Source organism: Aquarana catesbeiana, linkage group LG13 (genome assembly GCF_042186555.1).
Source record: "Aquarana catesbeiana isolate 2022-GZ linkage group LG13, ASM4218655v1, whole genome shotgun sequence".
Lineage (NCBI taxonomy): Eukaryota > Metazoa > Chordata > Amphibia > Anura > Ranidae > Aquarana > Aquarana catesbeiana.
Window position 1 is genome coordinate 45,618,945 of NC_133336.1, and position 18,483 is coordinate 45,637,427.

Sequence of the window (18,483 nt, forward strand, 5' to 3'; positions counted from 1 at the left end):
TGGACTCCTTTTTCTGGCCCCACGTGACAGCGGTAAGTCAATCATGGGGAACCTATTACTATTTCATGGGAAAGAGGGAGTAAATCACATGCTAAATCATACCCAGGAGTTCCAAGTATTCCTCCACAGTCCTAACAGCCGTTCTAAAGCCGACCATAGATGGATCGAATCTTGTTTGGTTCAGCAGGGACTGGCCAAGATTTTTTTTTTTTGTTTCAAATATTTTTTTTAATTGAAATAATAGTTACATTAACATATAATGTACGTTACAACTTATACATTTGGTTCATTCGGAATTACAGTTATCTGGACATCGTTCACCTTTAATATCATACTGTATTTGTATCTTCCGATGTATTAAACTCATGTTGAACTTTAATCAATAAATGAACATAACATAAGAAGTAACTATGGAATGCAATGGATGAGGACCTGAATGTCAATGTGATTTTTGAGGCCTAGAAGTTTGTTTGAGTCGAACAAGTAGAACAAGAAACGCCAATTCTCTACCCTCGCACCCCTAAGGGGATCATGCTGTGCGAGGTATACGGCTATAGAAACATCACTTGTTATGGCCTTGTTGTTGATCTATATATTTATGTATGCTGTGCCTCTGTAGCAAGAGTGGGATTAGCCATTTCTCCTGCCCATATATGAGCAGAGGAATATAGAGGAGGTTGTTGGTACAATTTTTCCCCTGGAGAAGGAATCAGATGCAGGACATCTGGAATTTGGTCCTATCGTTCTTGTTAAGTAAAACTTGGGCAATAAGTGTAGAACAGTGGTGGATTTGTGGGACTGGCCAAGATTTGATCCATCTATGTGCAAGCTGATTTGATCGACTTGGGTACATCAACTTGGTTACAACCAGCCTTCGGTTACTGCCGGCGGCTGATAGCTGTAATCAATGTGTTCTGCCACCCGGGAAGGCTCCCTGCCGGCAGAATACAATGACTCTTCAATAGAGATTCCCCCATTAACACTGATTGTGTTGATGGGTGAATAAAGCAACTTTCTTTCCTTCCACTCATGGTGGAAGGAAATAAAATTGCATAATCTATGGGCTGCTTAAGGGGCCATTCTGCTGGGTGTGAGAGATTTAAGTCATTCATTTCATTTGGGCAAAGGCAGAAATTGCAACTTAAAATGTATGATGTACTAGAGGCCTCTCTTGATTTGGACTACAAACCCCCCCCCCCCCCCAATCATCACTACATAGGGGGAAATGTTCTGTACTTTACCAAAGATAGCTAAAAAAGCTGATAACATTGTTTAAAATTTCAGATTGTTGCAAAGGAATTTACTGGCAGGATAAACAAGTATTTCTCTATACTCGGAGAAAATATTCTTAGCCTGAAAATGATCTGGCTGTGTCCTTCAATGGAGTGGAGAAAAATACTACAGCCACCACATCTAAGAACTGGTAAGCTGCAATATATTACATTTGGATACCCTTTAAAAACAATGAAAGTTTTATGTTTTCACTACAGATTCTTCAGGAGGTCAGTGAAGAGGTGGGTACCTGTTCCAATCTTTGTAAACCAGGAGGAGGCGGAGCTCAGGTTAATGGTCTCAAACTGAACAACCTGATTGGATTCTATTCCTCTGCTGACCGCCACACACACCATGGGGTATTCCTGCTCTGGAATCACCAGCATTTCAAAGACCTTCAGTGGGCTTGGAAGGGGGAAGTCAAAGTGCTGCAAGACAAGAAAGCGACTATAAGAACCTGCGCAGATGACAAGCAGTACATTGATTCTACTTGCATTTAAAAATAAAGAGAATAAAATTTTAAAGAAAAAGGGCCAAAGCTGTTTTTGGCCTTACTTCTTCTGGGGATCACAGGAATGCACTACGTTTTGCACGCCTTTGACTCATTCAGCAGACAACAAGCAAAAGCCCGCTGTCGGCTGATGTTGCGCTGCTGAGAGCCTGAGCCAGTTGCTTCTGCCCCCTCCACAGCCCGGCGCTTTAGTTAGCGGAGAACCAGTGACTGACAGTCACGTCTCTCTGCTCACTGAAGACCAAGAACTGCACAGCCATCTTTGATCGCCCAGTTCTCGGTCTTAGAGACTATGGGACCGATGCTGCATCCACCTAGGTGAGTGTGTTTCTTTTTTTCATGACTTTGTTTTTCTTTTCTTCTGGAAGAAAAATCCCTTGTTGTACAGAATCTATTTGATAATCTAGAAACTGAACTTGCTGAGCTGGATTGAAGTTTAATTTTTGAAGGTTCACAATCCAGCCCAAGGCTTCCAAATGACTGTGGGACTTAGGTCTACCTGCAATTTTTCTCTGGAAGGGGCAAAGAAGAGTAGGTCGTCCAGATAAGGGATTACCGCAATTCCATGTAGACGGAGAGGAGCGAGAGTTTACGCCATTATTTTTGTAAAAATTTGTGGGGCGGAAGAAAGACCAAAAAGGGAGGGCCTTGAACTGTGGATGCAGCACCTCCTTCCCCATATTTATTGCCAGCCTGAGGAACTTTTGAGACTAAGAGGCTATAGGCACATGCAGGTATGCATCTCTTAAATCAACTGATGCCATGAAGCATCCCTTGGTTAAGAGATTTCTGACCGTAAAGATGGAGTCCATGCGGAATCTCCTGTATCAGACTGACCGGTTTAAAGGTTTGAAGTTGAGAATGAGACGAAACGTTCCCGACTGTTTCTTTACCAGGAAAATATGGGAATAGAAACCCTGATGACATTCCTCTGGAGATACCTGAATCACAACCCCATGTTGCATCAGATCCCCTAACAGGTTCTTCATGGCTAGGGCCTTTGTTGTGTCCCTTGGCAGGTCTGTTACAAAGTATCTTTCTGGAGGAAGATCTGAAAACTCTATTTTGTATCCCAGGTCTAGAATAAAAGGGTTTTCTGTCATGCTTGACCAGTGAGGACTAACTCTGGGATTGGGTTGTAAGAGAAGAGCAAAAAGATTAGATGGTAGCATCTAGCTCTTTCTTAACAGAGGCGATTAAATCGCTGCATGCAGAAGAAGCTTCTTTCTTAACTAAGGAGTCAATGCAAATTTGACACTATGGGGGTTATTTACTAAAGGAAAATCCACTTTGCACTGCAAAAGCACTTGGAAGTAATGTCGCTGTAGATCCGAGGGGGACATGCAAGGAAAATAAAAAACAGCATTTTAGCTTGCACATGATTGGATGATAAAATCAGGAGAGCTTCCACTCATTTCAGATCTACCCCTTAGATTTAGAACGACTGCACTTCCAAGTACACTTGCAGTGCAAAGTGGATTTGCCTTTCGTAAATAACCCCCAAAGTTTTCTTCCAACCCTTGGGTAACTTCACTTTACATGAGGGAAACTTCTTTTTGATTGTTGGATCAGAGCTCCTAGCCTGACAAAAAAGAAAACAAAAGTGTCCCAGTGAGTCAAACCTGTCTCCTAACAGGCTCACCACAGATGCACAGGTAGTACAACAGCCAACTCCATGTGACCAGACAAGCCCCAACCACCAGGGGGGGAAAAAATGGAAAGAGAGAGAGAGGCACCACAGTATACAGGGCAGACCCCATATACCCCCTTACCCGGGCCTTGCTGGTGCCTGTCCCACTTGTCGATGCCACAGAACCCATCGTGGTGCTGCGCTTGTATGTGGCTTAGAAGGCCTGTTCCGGAGTCCATCAGCGCCGGACCGGAACACTCCTCCCCTCTCCCCCTGCGCAATTTCCAGCGGAAATGATGCCATGCGCCTGCTCCACGGTACCGCCCCTTGCCGGATACTTCACTTCCGGCAGGGTCTCTACTCTGCCACCAAAAAGATGGAGGAGGCCTGTAGCGCTGACATGCTGGGAATCCCGCGAACAGCTGCCGCCACTTAGGAGCAACCCCGAGAACAGTCGAGATCCTGACTCCCTCTGGGTGTTTCCTTGCAAGAGGGAACACAAAAACTGACGAGCTGTGGGGAGAGGCCTCCCTTTAAAATTTGGTGGAGTTGGTGTTTCCTGTTTCCTAGTGGATGGAGCCACTTTCTCAGGTGCTGTCCTGAAAGACGTTTAGGGAAAGTGTTGTATACAGAAGATTCTTTATAAGCGATGTCCCTATAAGACAGGTGCAGGTCAGCATTGAAGTCTTCTAGGTATCATTTTTTTTAAATTTTATTCTGGTGATGACTGAGTCGCTTTAAAGTTTTTACGTACACTCATTGCAAAAATTGCATGTTTTACTGGTAAAAGTTTATACACACTGACAATTAAATAGATTAAAAACTCACAATAACATGCATTGTTTCAAACAGGAAATTACTAACCCGTATCAACATGAACTTCTGCATGGGCTCATACCACTGCAATAGCACAATACCAGAGGGCAGTGCCCCACACAAATACTTGTGCCCTGTGTATGGGTTACGTACTGTAAGGAGAGAAAGATAAGGCGTCAGTAACATGTGACTTAACGGGGATAATCAAAAAAATCTGTCACAAAAGTTTAAATACAGTTTCATCTTTATTGAATGCTTTTACAATCTGTACAGATGCCAGTCTGTTCTGCAAGTATTAGTGAAGAAAAATTGTGCTGCCCTCTGTAGAGTGATCTGCAGTAGACTGCTTTTCAGAGAGCACTTAATAGGCCTCTGGGAGGTGCTAAAAAGCCCCATCATTGCCGGTTTTAACCATGTAATCCTGCACCACAACCGCGTGAACGGCATTCTATTGTGGAGCAGCCCCATTCACTATAATGCCATGACCATGAAGAAAAGCAATGTGTACAACCCCTTCTGGGCTGCTGTGTTTAGTTAAGGTGCAGCTCAATCGCCTATTTCAAGAGTAAACTAGTCTTAGACAAGGGTAAATTAGACAATCAAATATTTCTCACAATAAGCTGTATGGAATACTGTATGCTAAAGTGCCTAATGATTCGATACAATCATTAACCAACTGGCAAAGCTTGCACTCCCTGCCGACTGCAGAGCTATTGCTCCTTCTCAACAGAGGGTATGTCAGCCCACTGCAGTTCAATCGTTGTTTTTACTGAGTGAGCAACACTTCTTAGCTGTAGGCTATTGGCAGTTACATAGACACCATAAAACTGTCATTTTGGTGCACCCAGGAAATTTTGTGAAATGGCTTGACTGGGTTTGAAATAAAGGTGGCCATACGTGGGTCTTTTGTTTTCATTCAACCAGGGGGCTAAATAAAAAAAAAAAAACTAACCTGAATCCCCAATCAACACACTGGATGCATAAATTCTCCCTGCTGAGTCATTGTATTCTGAAAGTGGGGAGGCTTCCGCGTCATCAGAATACACAGATCAGTGCCGCAGTCTATAGCTTGCGGCGTTGATCGAGTAAAAAAAATACCAACAGGCCGGCAGGCCAACCACAGGGGCCACAGCTGGATCGAAATTCAGTCAGTCCCTGATAAACTTGTACAACATCCTCATATGTGGATACTTACCAATACAGCACTTGTGGCAACCCTTTGTTTCTGGGATCTTTGTAGTGAGTGAAAACTTCCTGCAAGGGGAAACACAAAACCAATTACATAGTGAAAATATTACAAAAATCCAGAATGTTACTACGATGATGCATACTCCCTAAAACGCTAGTAAACTGCACAAAAATGTCCCCTGCATATTAATAGCATAGTGGTGCTGGTATACCTCGCATACTAGCATATTATGAAAGACCCACCTCAGAACAAAGCCCTCCAGCGGCACGCCATCACCGCTGACAGGGCTTCCATCTTCACCCGCTCTTCCTTCTGGGTTCACGGGCTTTGGCTGTTTGCATGGCCAAGCCGCGATGATGTCATTCCCCACGCAAATCACAGCCGCAGTATGGTTCTTTCAATGGACTGCGCGCTGTCCATTAAGAGCGATGTGCGAATGCACTGGTAGCGTCACTGGCTGCTAATATAGTAAATATCTCCTAAACGGTGCACGTTTAGCTGATATTTACTCTACCTATAGGTAAGCCTTATTGTAGGCTTACCTGTAGGTACAAGTAGACAAGGTAAGCTTTACTATCACTTAAACTTTTAAAAGTTAAAGATCAACTCCTCTCTAGTCCCCACTGGAAAGGTTGCCTGCCACTTACCGTCACACAGCATGGGGAGTTTTATTTTTAGTAGAGTTGGGGAGTGTTAGAACCTGCTTGGCTTGTATGATCCCATTGGGGAGATTTGCTCCCACTTCCTCTAGTAGAAGAGATATTGTTTTCATACAAAAGCTAACATTTTCTAGGTGTCAATTGTGTAAAAAAAAAAAAAAAAAGAAAAAAACTCATCACTACATTTTAGAAACCTTCGTTTTTCACCATTTTTCAAAGAGCCATATATATATATATATATATATATATATATATATATATATATATATATATATATATATATATATATATATATATATATATATATATACACATATACCTGATATGTAAAACGAAACTACTGATTGGTCAGGTTTAAATTGAGAACATTTACTGAAATGTAAAAACATGCAATAAAGCAAAATTATTCAGCTTGGAAACCTAATAAACTTCATAAATTATTGCTTTAAATTCAAATGGATAGTTTTCTCTATCGGTAGCTTTATGATGTGAAGGAATTTGTAAACATATCTCTTTTGACTTGGTGGTATATACAATTAAAGTGATATTAAAGTGTAAGTTCACCTTTAGGGCACTTTCACACGGGGCTGGTGGGCTTCAGGCAGTAAAGCGCTGCTATTTTTAGCGGCGCTTTTCCACTTTTAACCCCCACTAACAGCCGAAAAAAGGGTTGAAAGCACCCGCAAAGCGCCGCTGTAGGTGTTGATTTCAATGTGCGGGGGCGCTTCAAAGATGCTGCTTGCAGGACTTTGAGTGTCCTGCCAGCGCACCGGTCCAGTGTGAAAGCCCTCAGGCTTTCACATTGGAGTGAGAGGAGAGGCACTTTACAGGTGCTATTTTTAGCGCTGTAGCGCCTGAAATGTCACTACCATTTTCTATACTCTGTGTTAGCTAAAAACGCATTTAAAAGTTTTTTTTAAAAAAATGCATCTGCACTCCCTGCTGGCATCATTAACTGTGGAAAGGAATTTCACATCCTTACCTCTCTAAAGGTAACTTTGTACTGCATTTTAAAATGCATTCAACTGCATCTGGTGTAAATGAGCCCCAAATGGGAAGTGAAATCTGTTTAAAGTGCTGACAGGCAGGCTTATTTAGGACTATGTCTGTTATGTCACAGGAACTGCTACTTGTCTGTCAGCACTTTTTTCTAGAAGTGCACACTGAGCCACCTAAATTCTTTAGCTACGGTTCACACCTAATGCCGATGCGGCTCACAGCAGGGGTCCTGTGCGTCCTGGTTCACCGTTTCAGGTCTGATTTTTGCCTGAATTTTGGCCTGAATTTGGACCTGAAATGGACCAAAAGACGCACAAGACTCCTGTGCGAATTCGCACCAGAGATATGTGAACTGGCTCCATAGAGAGCCAGTCACAATCTCCTGCTATTGTGAATTGGATGCGGGGATTCCGCATCCATTTCGCAATAGTGTGAACCCAGCCTTAGTCTTGGCATGACTTTGTGTGGAGATGAAATAACCCCAGTGAACATGTGTGGGAGTTACATCATCCCAGCCCAGCCAATCAAGGTGGCCAAAAGCTCTGAACCTAGAAGACAACTGGATGAAGATGGAAGCACCGACCATGGGAGGGGAGCATGGACATTTCAGCACTGTAATAGATCACATTGCTAGCTAAGGCAAGCCATAGATAAAACAATGGGTGGAAGGAAAGACAATTGTTCAATTTTATCCTACCGGTGGGAAGCCTTTCTATAGCTGCCAGCAGTGATCGCATGTGTAGCAAAGTCTTTTACCTCTTTTGATCTAATGAGGACCTCCAAGGCCAATGATGGGTGACATCCTTCAATATGTGGTGGGTTGTGAGGCATAGTGGGTGCAAAGATGATGAAAGTCATTGGGCTCCAGACAATTCTTGGATGTAAAAGAGGTTTTATTTATTTTGACAGTCCTTTTATATATTTTGGGGGAAAGGGGTTAGGGCCAGGACACCCTTAGATAGTTGCAAACTCAATTGGCAGACTCCGAGACTTCAATAGGATAACAGCCGTGCAGAGAAAGGCTCCAGCAAGAAGCCACATCGGCACTTGCAGGAATGCTGTCTCCTATGGCAACAGTCCTTTAACAGTTCCTAACTCTAACGTAACAGTTCTTTCAGCTCCACTACAACTGCTTCTTGTAGTTCAACACTGAGCTCCCGGTCTCTCACTAGACCCTCTGATTCACTGACTAGGAATCCCTTGAGCGCCACCAAGGTTGGCGGTGCTATCCCCTCAAGTGTCGCCCCTGCTTCTCTGCTGGGTCCCTAGCTTGGCACTCCAGATATTTCTCAAGCTTCACCCCTGCTAACCGGCTCGGTCCCTGGCTTGACTCACAAGGCTGCTCTGCAAGCGTTTCCTCCACTGGTTGGGTCCCTGACTTGATCACCACCTGAAGTTTCCTGATTCTCCACCGTGCCCTTTCGGTGAAAATATGGTTCGGGTACTTGCTTCAGTTACTCACTGTGGTCCCTGGTAAAGGTGATTGGTCCCTTCGTGGTGACAGCTTCCCTTCCACCTCCAACCACTGACAGGTTCTCCAGCCGGCAGAATCATCACTTCTAGTTGGACTGCAAGCCGCAATCCCAACCCTGCGCTGTGCTCTCACTTCTAGATAGGGCTCACACAGCCTAGCAGCCAGATGCCCCCAGGATAGGCCCAATCTCCGGTCTAGCAGCCCAGGGTAGGAAGGACACACATCCACCCAGACAGCCATTCAGGTGGCACAGAACATAGATCACCTGATCTCACCCAAAAATATAGGCTCTCTCAGCAGGCCAGGGGATTCAAGAAAACCCCTGCCCATTGGCTGAGATACCCCACATACCCATAACCTGACCTTGGGTTGCCCTTCTCATATCTAGTACCACCAAGTACCCGGCCACCTAGTGGTAGAAGAGAAAAGTGCAACAAGGCCAAACTTAGGGAGAAATCAATAGATCTCTATCAATCGACCAAGATAACTACTCTAGGCAAGTACATTTGTGAGAAGCTCCCGACTAAACTCCAGGGTGCTACACATGCTAAAAAATTACCAGGCTGGTTGTACTGAAAATGATTGATGGATTGACTTTAATACAACCTTGACTAGTACCTGTTGAATCGGCCGAGATTTGATCCATCTATGGCCGGCTTACGTGTGCCGTAATTTGCAAATATATTGTGCTTACTTGCACATTAAAAGAGAAGCTCCAGGCTCCTTCAGAAAAAAAAGTCAGCAGCTACAAATACAGTAGCTGCTGACTTTTAATAATAAGACACATAACCTGTCCATTATCCAGCGGGGTCTTCAATGCAGCCGATTTTTCATTTCTTGTAAGGGGGACTGGCAGTGAAGCCTTGCGGCTTCACAGCCGGTTCCCTACTTCTCATGCGCAAAGTGCGCTGCGCTTTGGCCCAGCAGTGGGGGAAGAAGGAGGGGTGCCGAACTTCCAGGTGACTTCACCTAGGCAAAATCAGCCGGAAGTGGGAGCGGTACCTGTCTAAACCAGGCCAAATATGTCAGCAGAGGGGGGGGGGGTGCCAAAACAAGCGAAGCGTCCCCTTTTGGGTGGAGCTCCGCTTTACTGCAAAAGCTCCTGGGGCCCAAAATCTTGCATTTGCCCTGGCGGGTTTACTTCCATTATATCTGATCTCACAATCTCAAATAGAGTAATCTGCCCTATGGATAATGTTGCTGGAATCTCCTAATGAGACCGCCGCCAATGTCAGTGTTTGCTCTTGGGGTTAGTTAGTGCACTCAGTGTCCGTCATTGTATGGGTTCCTCTAGGTAAATGTACCAAAGAACATCAGTTCTACTTTTGCAGCAAAGTAACCACTTAGTCAACACTAGTTGATGTTCTTTCAAGTAATGTGCTGGTTTATTTTCAGGTCTGCTAAAAGCTATTCATTTATGATCCAAGTGGGAATCACTGGCATTTTGCTGTTTCTGATGGCTTTTCAAATGCATTTTTTTTTTATACGTCCAGTTAGAATGCCAAGATTTGTGACATTGTTTTGTGGCGTTACTTTTAACGTTTTTGTTCAGCTTTCTTCAGCTCGATGGGGGTTCAGCAATGTTTTTCAGCAGGGTATGAATTACATGCTAACAAAAACACTGCAACACATTTAAAAGATGGGTAAGAGATAAAGTGGGTAGCTTACCTGGGTAATATCCTGTCTGGAAAGCGATGCGTTTGGATATGACCTGCTAGACCAGGCTTCTTGGATTGTTCAAATAAACCTATTAGATTGTGTGAATACAGCTGCAGAGTTTTCCCTGGAGAGTAAAAGAGAGAAGAATAAAATTATAGACGGTCTGATCTCTGAAAGCTGGACAGTAAGACACATTATTGGTAAAAATTTACCTTCTGCGTTTCCAACCATCAGGTGAGAGCATTCATAGAGAAAAGAACATAAGACATTTAATTAGAAACAGGTTTCACTGAAAACGTTTTAGGCATAATATGCAATGTATTTCTCAGTGTTATTCTATAAAAATTCTTATAGAAACAGTTGCATACCCTAAATCTGGATAGTGTACAAGAAAAGGCTATGTTACTAATTCACACAGTCTGTACTCTCCAAGTGCGCCACCTCACACCCAGGGCTCTCAGCGCACCACCTCAGACCCAGGACTGCCAGGGCGCCACTTCACACCCAGGACTGCCAGGGCGCCACCTCACACCCAGGACTGCCAGGGCGCCACCTCACACCCAGGACTGCCAGGGCGCCACCTCACACCCAGGACTGCCAGGGCGCCACCTCACACCCAGGACTGCCAGGGCGCCACCTCACACCCAGGACTGCCAGGGCGCCACCTCACACCCAGGACTGCCAGGGCGCCACCTCACACCCAGGACTGCCAGGGCGCCACCTCACACCCAGGACTGCCAGGGCGCCACCTCACACCCAGGACTGCCAGGGCGCCACCTCAGACCCAGGACTGCCAGGGCGCCACCTCAGACCCAGGACTGCCAGGGCACCACCTCAGACCCAGGACTGCCAGGGCACCACCTCAGACCCAGGACTGCCAGGGCACCACCTCAGACCCAGGACTGCCAGGGCACCACCTCAGACCCAGGACTGCCAGGGCACCACCTCAGACCCAGGACTGCCAGGGCACCACCTCAGACCCAGGACTGCCAGGGCACCACCTCAGACCCAGGACTGCCAGGGCACCACCTCAGACCCAGGACTGCCAGGGCACCACCTCAGACCCAGGACTGCCAGGGCACCACCTCACACCCAGGACTGCCAGGGCACCACCTCAGACCCAGGACTGCCAGGGCACCACCTCAGACCCAGGACTGCCAGGGCACCACCTCAGACCCAGGACTGCCAGGGCACCACCTCAGACCCAGGACTGCCAGGGCACCACCTCAGACCCAGGACTGCCAGGGCACCACCTCAGACCCAGGACTGCCAGGGCACCACCTCAGACCCAGGACTGCCAGGGCACCACCTCAGACCCAGGACTGCCAGGGCACCACCTCAGACCCAGGACTGCCAGGGCACCACCTCAGACCCAGGACTGCCAGGGCACCACCTCAGACCCAGGACTGCCAGGGCACCACCTCAGACCCAGGACTGCCAGGGCACCACCTCAGACCCAGGACTGCCAGGGCACCACCTCAGACCCAGGACTGCCAGGGCACCACCTCAGACCCAGGACTGCCAGGGCACCACCTCAGACCCAGGACTGCCAGGGCACCACCTCAGACCCAGGACTGTAAGGGCGCATCACATCAAAACCCAGAGCTGTCAGCACACCACCTCAAACTCATCAATGATCTTCCTCAGAGACCAGACTGTCAGTGCATCACTTGACACACAGGACTGTCATCTCCACGTTGCTAAGTAAAGAGATTGAGTCCTTTAGAAGTACAGGAGAGGAGCCAGAGCCTTCTGTTCTCATGTCATTTATTAGCTTCTCCTGTCTTCATTGTAGTGTGTAAATGTCACATCCCGCATTTCAATGAGCCCACTGGAGCTGTGCCATCTGACATCCAATGTATCCTTTGTTCTATGCACGCAACCACCCCTCCCCTGCAGGAACAATATACCCTCCAGACTGTTAGCCGGGTCCCCACCTCAAGCCAATCCCCTCATCTGTAATGCTATTAACCCTTTGAGATACATACTGCTCCATACCCCAATATATTGACACATTTCTGAAAGGAAAAACTGTATTAAAAATTGAATAGGACATTTTTAACCAACATACTGTTAAAATATATAGCTTTCTAAACCACTTGAGCTCTCAAAAGGTTTTACCCCTTCATTGCCAGACCATTTTTGCTACTTAGCACTGCGCTACTTTAACTGACAATTGCTCGGTCATGTAACACTACCCCAAACCAAATTTATATCTTTTTTTTCACACAAATGGAGCTTTTTTAAGTATTTGATCACCACTGCTTTTTTCCCCTGATATAAATGAAAAAAGATTGGACAGTTTGACAAAAAAAAAAAAAAGTTACTTTCTGCTATAAAACATATCCAATAAAAAAGTGAAATAAATAAAATTCCTTCATAAATTTTGGACAAAATGTACTCTGCTGCAGGACTTTGATAAAAAAAATCCCAATAAGTGTATATTGATTGGTTTGCATTAAAGTTATAGCAGCTACAAACTATGGTATATATACTCTGCAATTTCTTCTTTTTTTATATACTGCTAAGGGCAGTAATCAGCGACTTATAATGGGACTGCGATAGTGCGACGGGCAATCTGACACTGACGGGAATTGACCAACTGCCACCGACATCACCAGTGACATTAATACAGTGATAATATGTACTATACACTGTCACTGTACTACTGACACTGGCTGGGAAGGGGTTAACAACTAGGGTGATCAGGGGGTTAATTACAGTTGTGCTCATAAGTTTATATACCCTGGCAAAATTTATGATTTCTTGGCCATTTTGCAAATATGAATAACACAAAAACAGTTTTCACTCATGGTTAGCGTTTGGGTGAAGTCATTTAGTATCAATCAACTGTGTTTACTCTTTTTAAATCATAATGGCAACAGAAACTATCCAAATGACCCTGATCAAAAGTTTACATACCCTGGTGATTTTGGCCTGATAACATGCACACAAGTTGACACAAAGGGGTTTGACTGGCTATTAAAGGTAACCATCCTCACCTGTGATCTGTTTGCTTGTAATTAGTGTGTGTGTATAAAAGGTCAATGAGTTTCTGGACTCCTGACAGACCCTTGCATCTCTCATCCAGTGCTGCACTGACGTTTTTGGAGTCTGAGTCATGGGGAAAGCAAAAGAATTGTCAAAGGATCTGCGGTAAAAAGTAGTTGAACTGTATAGAATAGGAAAGGGACATAAAAAGATACCCAAGGAATTGAGAATACCAATCAGCAGTGTTCAAACTCTGATCAAGAAGTGGAAAATGAGGGGTTCTGTTGAAACCAAACCATGGTTGTGGCCAAATTTTGCTTTTTGGCCACAACCATAAACACTACATTTGGAGAGGAGTCAACAAGGTCTATGATGAAAGGTAAGGAGGTGGATCGCTGATGTTTTGGGGATGTGTGAGCTACAAAGGCACAGAAAATGTGGTCAAAATTGATGGCAAGATGAATGCAGTGTGTTACCAAAAAATACTGGAGGAACATTTGCATTCATCAGCCAGGAAGCTGCGCATGGGATGTACTTGGACATTCCAACATGACAATGATCCAAAACACAAGGCCAAGTCGGCCTGTCATTGGCTACAGCAGAATAAAGTGAAGGTTCTGGAGTGGCCATCTCAGTCTCCTAACCTCAATATCATTGAGCCACTCTGGGAAGATCTCAAACGTGCAGTTCATGCAAGACAGCCCAAGAATTCACAGGAACTGGAGGCTTTTTGCCAAGAGGAATGGGCAGCTTTACCATCTGAGAAGATAAAGAGCCTCATCCACAAATACCACAAAAGACTTCAAGCTGTCATTGATGTTAAAGTGGGAAATACACGGTATAAAGAACTGGGGTATGTAAACTTTTTGGATCAGGGTCATTTGGGTAGTTTCTGTTGTGATTATGATTTAAAAAGAGTAAACACAGTTGATTAATAATAAATGGCTTCAGCCAAACACTAACCATGAGTGAAAGAAAAGTTTTTGTGTTAACATTTATATTCTCTGAAAAATGGCCAAGAAATCAAATTCTGCCAGGGTATGCAAACATATGAGCAAAACTGCATGTTCTCAACTATATATAATGTGTATAAAGTAAGTTGCTTTTTACTACTAGATCTCTCTGTGTCTCATTCCTGCTTTGCAGGGATGAGAAACTGACAGATCTCTCCCTCTGTACATAGCTCTGTGTTGTTTATTAACACAGAGCTCTCTGGGCTGTGATTGCACACAGCCGATCAGCAATCATAAAACGATTCACAGCCGAAACTTGCTGACAGGCTCTTGTTGTGTACAATCACAGTGGGTGCCGTGTGGGCCTAAGCCCAGAAGTAGGCTGCGACGTACGGCACATTGTGGGTGGGTGGCAAGTGGATAAGGAAACTGTTTTAGGGGGTCTGTTTTAAAGTTTCTTGCCTGAAGATCCTGTCAGTATCCGCACATCCTGTTGCAGGTGGACAATGCTAAGCTTCCGCCTTGAAGTTAACAGCATTGCTGTCAGCCTACTATGCATGCTCTTTCAAGTAGCTGTTAGGCTGCCTATCTGATAAGGCAGATGGGCAGCTGGGGGGGGTGCACACAGCAAGCTGACAACAAAGCAGTGTCTTAGTGTTGTCAGCCTGCATCAGAAAGCCCTGTTACTGGCAGGATTTCCAGGTAAGAAAGTTTGCAACAGATGCACAAAAAACTATTTAAAGTAACTAATGCAAAAACCTTTTTTTTTTTCTTTTTTGGATAGAGTGGAGAGGGATAAGAACACCCCTCAGTTTTTTTAATTGCTGTCTGTGTCCCCTTTAAGCAAACTGACCCGCTTTCATTGTCCTGGTTACGGTTATCGAAAGTGAAAAAAAAAAAAAAATCCCAAGTTTTGGGTTGACATCAGAATAATAGAGGGGAAACCAACCAATGGGGGACACTAGTTCTGGTGACACTCCAGATGTTTCCTCACTTTGGAGGGATTTCTCCCAACTTCCTGTTTTGGCTATGTGACAGGAAGTGAAGGAAAATCTTCCCTATGGTACACAGATGACAAAAAAAAAGGAAAAAAAAACTAACAGGGGTTATAATCCTTCCTTATTCTTTCGAAAATTTAAAAAAAAGGTTTTGCCTATAGTTACATTTTAAGAAAACTGCAGTGTGAGGCATAAAGCCAAACACAATGAAGCTTTTGGTTTCACTATGCTTCTACCTAGCCCAATTAGTTAGACAGCAGAATTGTGTTATTTGTATTGTATTGCTTCAGCCTGAAAGATTGTGCTCCATGGGTTACAAAATAGTTGAAATGAACGTGGGAGTCAAGAAGACATACATTCGGTGTCTATCTGAAAAACAAACATACCTGTTTGTAGAGAAGGCTATAATTTACATAGCTTATACATGTATACTTCTTTGTGCACATACATACAAAACACAACTTGCTGTCTAAGCTGCAATCACCAAAATGTAAAGATGATGATGTCATTATGGGGTTAGAGCACATCACTAGACGCTGCTCAGGAGAAGAGGGCTTGTTCATGTCTTTTCTTTTTCCATGATGGTGGAAATCCCCTGTAAATAACATTACGCTAAGTGCAAAACTTACCTGACAAGGACATGAGGGTATTATGAATGACATACAGCCAAGTGCACTTCCGAGGAAACAGCTGCAATGCAAAGAAAAAAAAAATAAAAAAATCTGAGGCTGAGGAGATAAAGAGCACCAGTCCCAGATGACTGTGACCATATAACGGGCAGGGTCGGAACAAGGGGTGGGCGGGAGGGGCGGCTGCCCTGGGCACTGTGGTATCATATAAGGTGAAGGGGGGGGGGGGGGGGGCACACCAAGCAGATTGAGGGGGGGAGGATTTTTGTTGGGTGGAGGAATTTGGGGGGCAGCAGGGAGTAAGAATTGTTCTAGGAGGAGAAATGGGTGCTGGGTGCTACTAGGGATGATTGGGGGTGCTTTTGCTAGGAAGGGGATGTTGGGGGGGGGGGGGGGGGGGTGGAGGGGGCAGAGTTTTGTGCTGGGTGGAAGGCGAATTTATGCTTAGGTGGTAATCATGCATATTAGTGCCCAATATTTTTTTTTGGGGGGGGGGGGGGGATTTTACTGACACACAATGCTCATACTTCTTGAGGGGGCCAGTTTGGCACATTCGCCCTGGGCTCTAGGTGACCTTGCCCCAGCACTGATATCAGGTAGCCAGTCTGTATATTATTAGCCATTACCTGCTCCATTGTGGCTTCATGAAGCTCATTTAGATTCAAGGTGTAAATTCCATCCTCCGTACCAAAGATGATATACTGATCTAATAAGGAAATAGGTTATGAGTATGTTAAACAGACAGACAGGAGGGGAAGGGATAGAAAAGTTGGACAAAGGCTAGAGCAGCCCATACATGATCTTTTTTTTTTTTTTTTTTTTCGTTCAACAAAAAAAAAAAAAAAAAAAAAAAAAGAAAAGATCAGATTCCCCCATCCACATACTCAAGCATTCCCCACTGTTATAATATTATGATCCGAGATTGTTTGGACAAAAAATCCAACAGGCTGGTTGTACACAAGTCAATTGAGAGATCAACTTACGTACAAGCAGCCTGCTCATACATGGAACGAATTCTGGTCCCTGCTAAACCTGACCAATTTCGATCCATGTATGTAAAGGCTCAAGGTTTTTTTTATCTTCATGAATTCTAATCATGAAGGTAAAAAACCTCCTCTATGCAGCAGCAGCACCCCCCCACCTCAATACTTACCTGAGCCCCATCTCGATTCAGCTCTCCAGGGACGCTCCCTCCTCATTGGCTGAGACATGGCTCCTACTGCTGTCAATCACAGCCAGTGAGTCGATAAGGAGAGAGAGGAGGCCAGGCCGAGCCGTGGCTCTGTGTGAGAATGGACACGCAGAGCTGCGGTTCAAGAGTGAGCCTTCTCGAGTGCCCCCACAGCAAGCTGCTTGCTGTGGGGGCACTTGGCAGCAGGGAGGGGCTAAGAGCGCTGGCGAGGGACCCAAGAAGAAGAGGATCGGGGCTGCTCTGTGCAAAACAAACTGCACAGAGCAGGTGGTAGGACATTTTTTTTTTTTTTTTTTTTTTAAATAAAACACAACTTTAATATCATTAAGGATTGTAGCAGGAAAAAAGTTGGCTCAGCCAAGGTGAATTTCCCAAGTCCACACTGAGTGCATGGATGGTAGACTTGAGTCAGTGTTTTTTCGTTCAACCAGCTGGTTGAATGAAAAATACTGCATCATCTATAGGCTGCCCTAGGGAAATGAGAAGGAAGATGGCTGGTGCCAACACAGATACATAGGTCAGAGTCTCAGATGATAGTAAGGACATCAGTTTGTAAGGCAGAGCATTAAACAGCAAAGCAGAACGTTTAATAACTTATATCAAATATCTTGATTCATACAATTTCAAAACTGACCTTTTTTTATTAAATCATAATATACGGTACAGTGGCAGAATGCTCTGAAACAGACCTCACCGGCTCAATAGGTAGCAAATAAAAGAAAGGTTAAAAGCATTTGTTACCCCAACACTTCATATTCCTGATATGTGGCTGCTGTACCATGTACTTGTATGAGAACATATCCTGTTCGGTGTGAAATCTCTGGTGTTCCTGCTACTCCTTCTGCTTTCCTATTAAAAACTGACTACACTAAGCAGGAGAGCACATCATGACTAATTCGCTAGCTGTGCTGGAAACTCAACCTGCTCTCCTCCAATGATCACCACCCCCCTGCACAGCCATTCACTGGGAAGCTCAGTGTGCTGCTTCTTCTCTCCCCAGTCCTTATGCAGCTGAGAATAGAAGGAATGTGATCACTTTTAAAAAAATAAAAGGGGTATGTTTTTTGTTTTTTTTTTTTATATCTATACACAAATGTTTTGCCTTTTATTCATATTTTACACTGAATGGGTTGTTTCACAAGGTGATTATTTACAACCACTCTGAGTCTCTAAACTTACACATTAAAAAATAGGTCAGCTCCTAGCACTGACAAGTTCCCTGTAAACACCTGTGTGAGGTTTTGTTTGATGCTAAATTACCTTTAGTATCTGGGTGTATCCAGGATGTGGCACAATTTATCTTCAAAGGGCACCCATCGAAAACCTTTGAAAAACAGGCTCCCATCTAGGAAAACATGGCAAGACATTACAATGATTACAGGCAGAATACACAGGAGAGATCAGGACACCAAAACAAGTGTCAACAAGACTAATCAACAAAAAATATTCTCACTAGAGTAACATGCTACATATACAGTAAACATGAGCATATTGGGAGAATGTTTTTGCCT

The 18,483-nt window shown here is 44.5% G+C and overlaps 1 protein-coding gene across 2 annotated transcripts in view; it reads right to left on the minus strand.

Moving 5' to 3' along the window:
* MAP4K5 (mitogen-activated protein kinase kinase kinase kinase 5) overlaps window positions 1-18,483 on the minus strand; it is a 200,165-nt gene that overhangs the window by 20,442 nt on the left and 161,240 nt on the right. For both annotated transcript variants that reach the window (XM_073608559.1, XM_073608558.1), the window contains exons 20-27: window positions 18,233-18,317; window positions 16,407-16,486; window positions 15,781-15,841; window positions 10,422-10,424; window positions 10,219-10,333; window positions 5,425-5,483; window positions 4,278-4,381; window positions 1,523-1,700 (exon numbers count right to left, since the gene is read on the minus strand). In XM_073608559.1, the coding sequence (XP_073464660.1) occupies window positions 1,523-1,700; window positions 4,278-4,381; window positions 5,425-5,483; window positions 10,219-10,333; window positions 10,422-10,424; window positions 15,781-15,841; window positions 16,407-16,486; window positions 18,233-18,317 (685 nt within the window). The remainder of the gene's footprint in view (window positions 1-1,522; window positions 1,701-4,277; window positions 4,382-5,424; window positions 5,484-10,218; window positions 10,334-10,421; window positions 10,425-15,780; window positions 15,842-16,406; window positions 16,487-18,232; window positions 18,318-18,483) is intronic.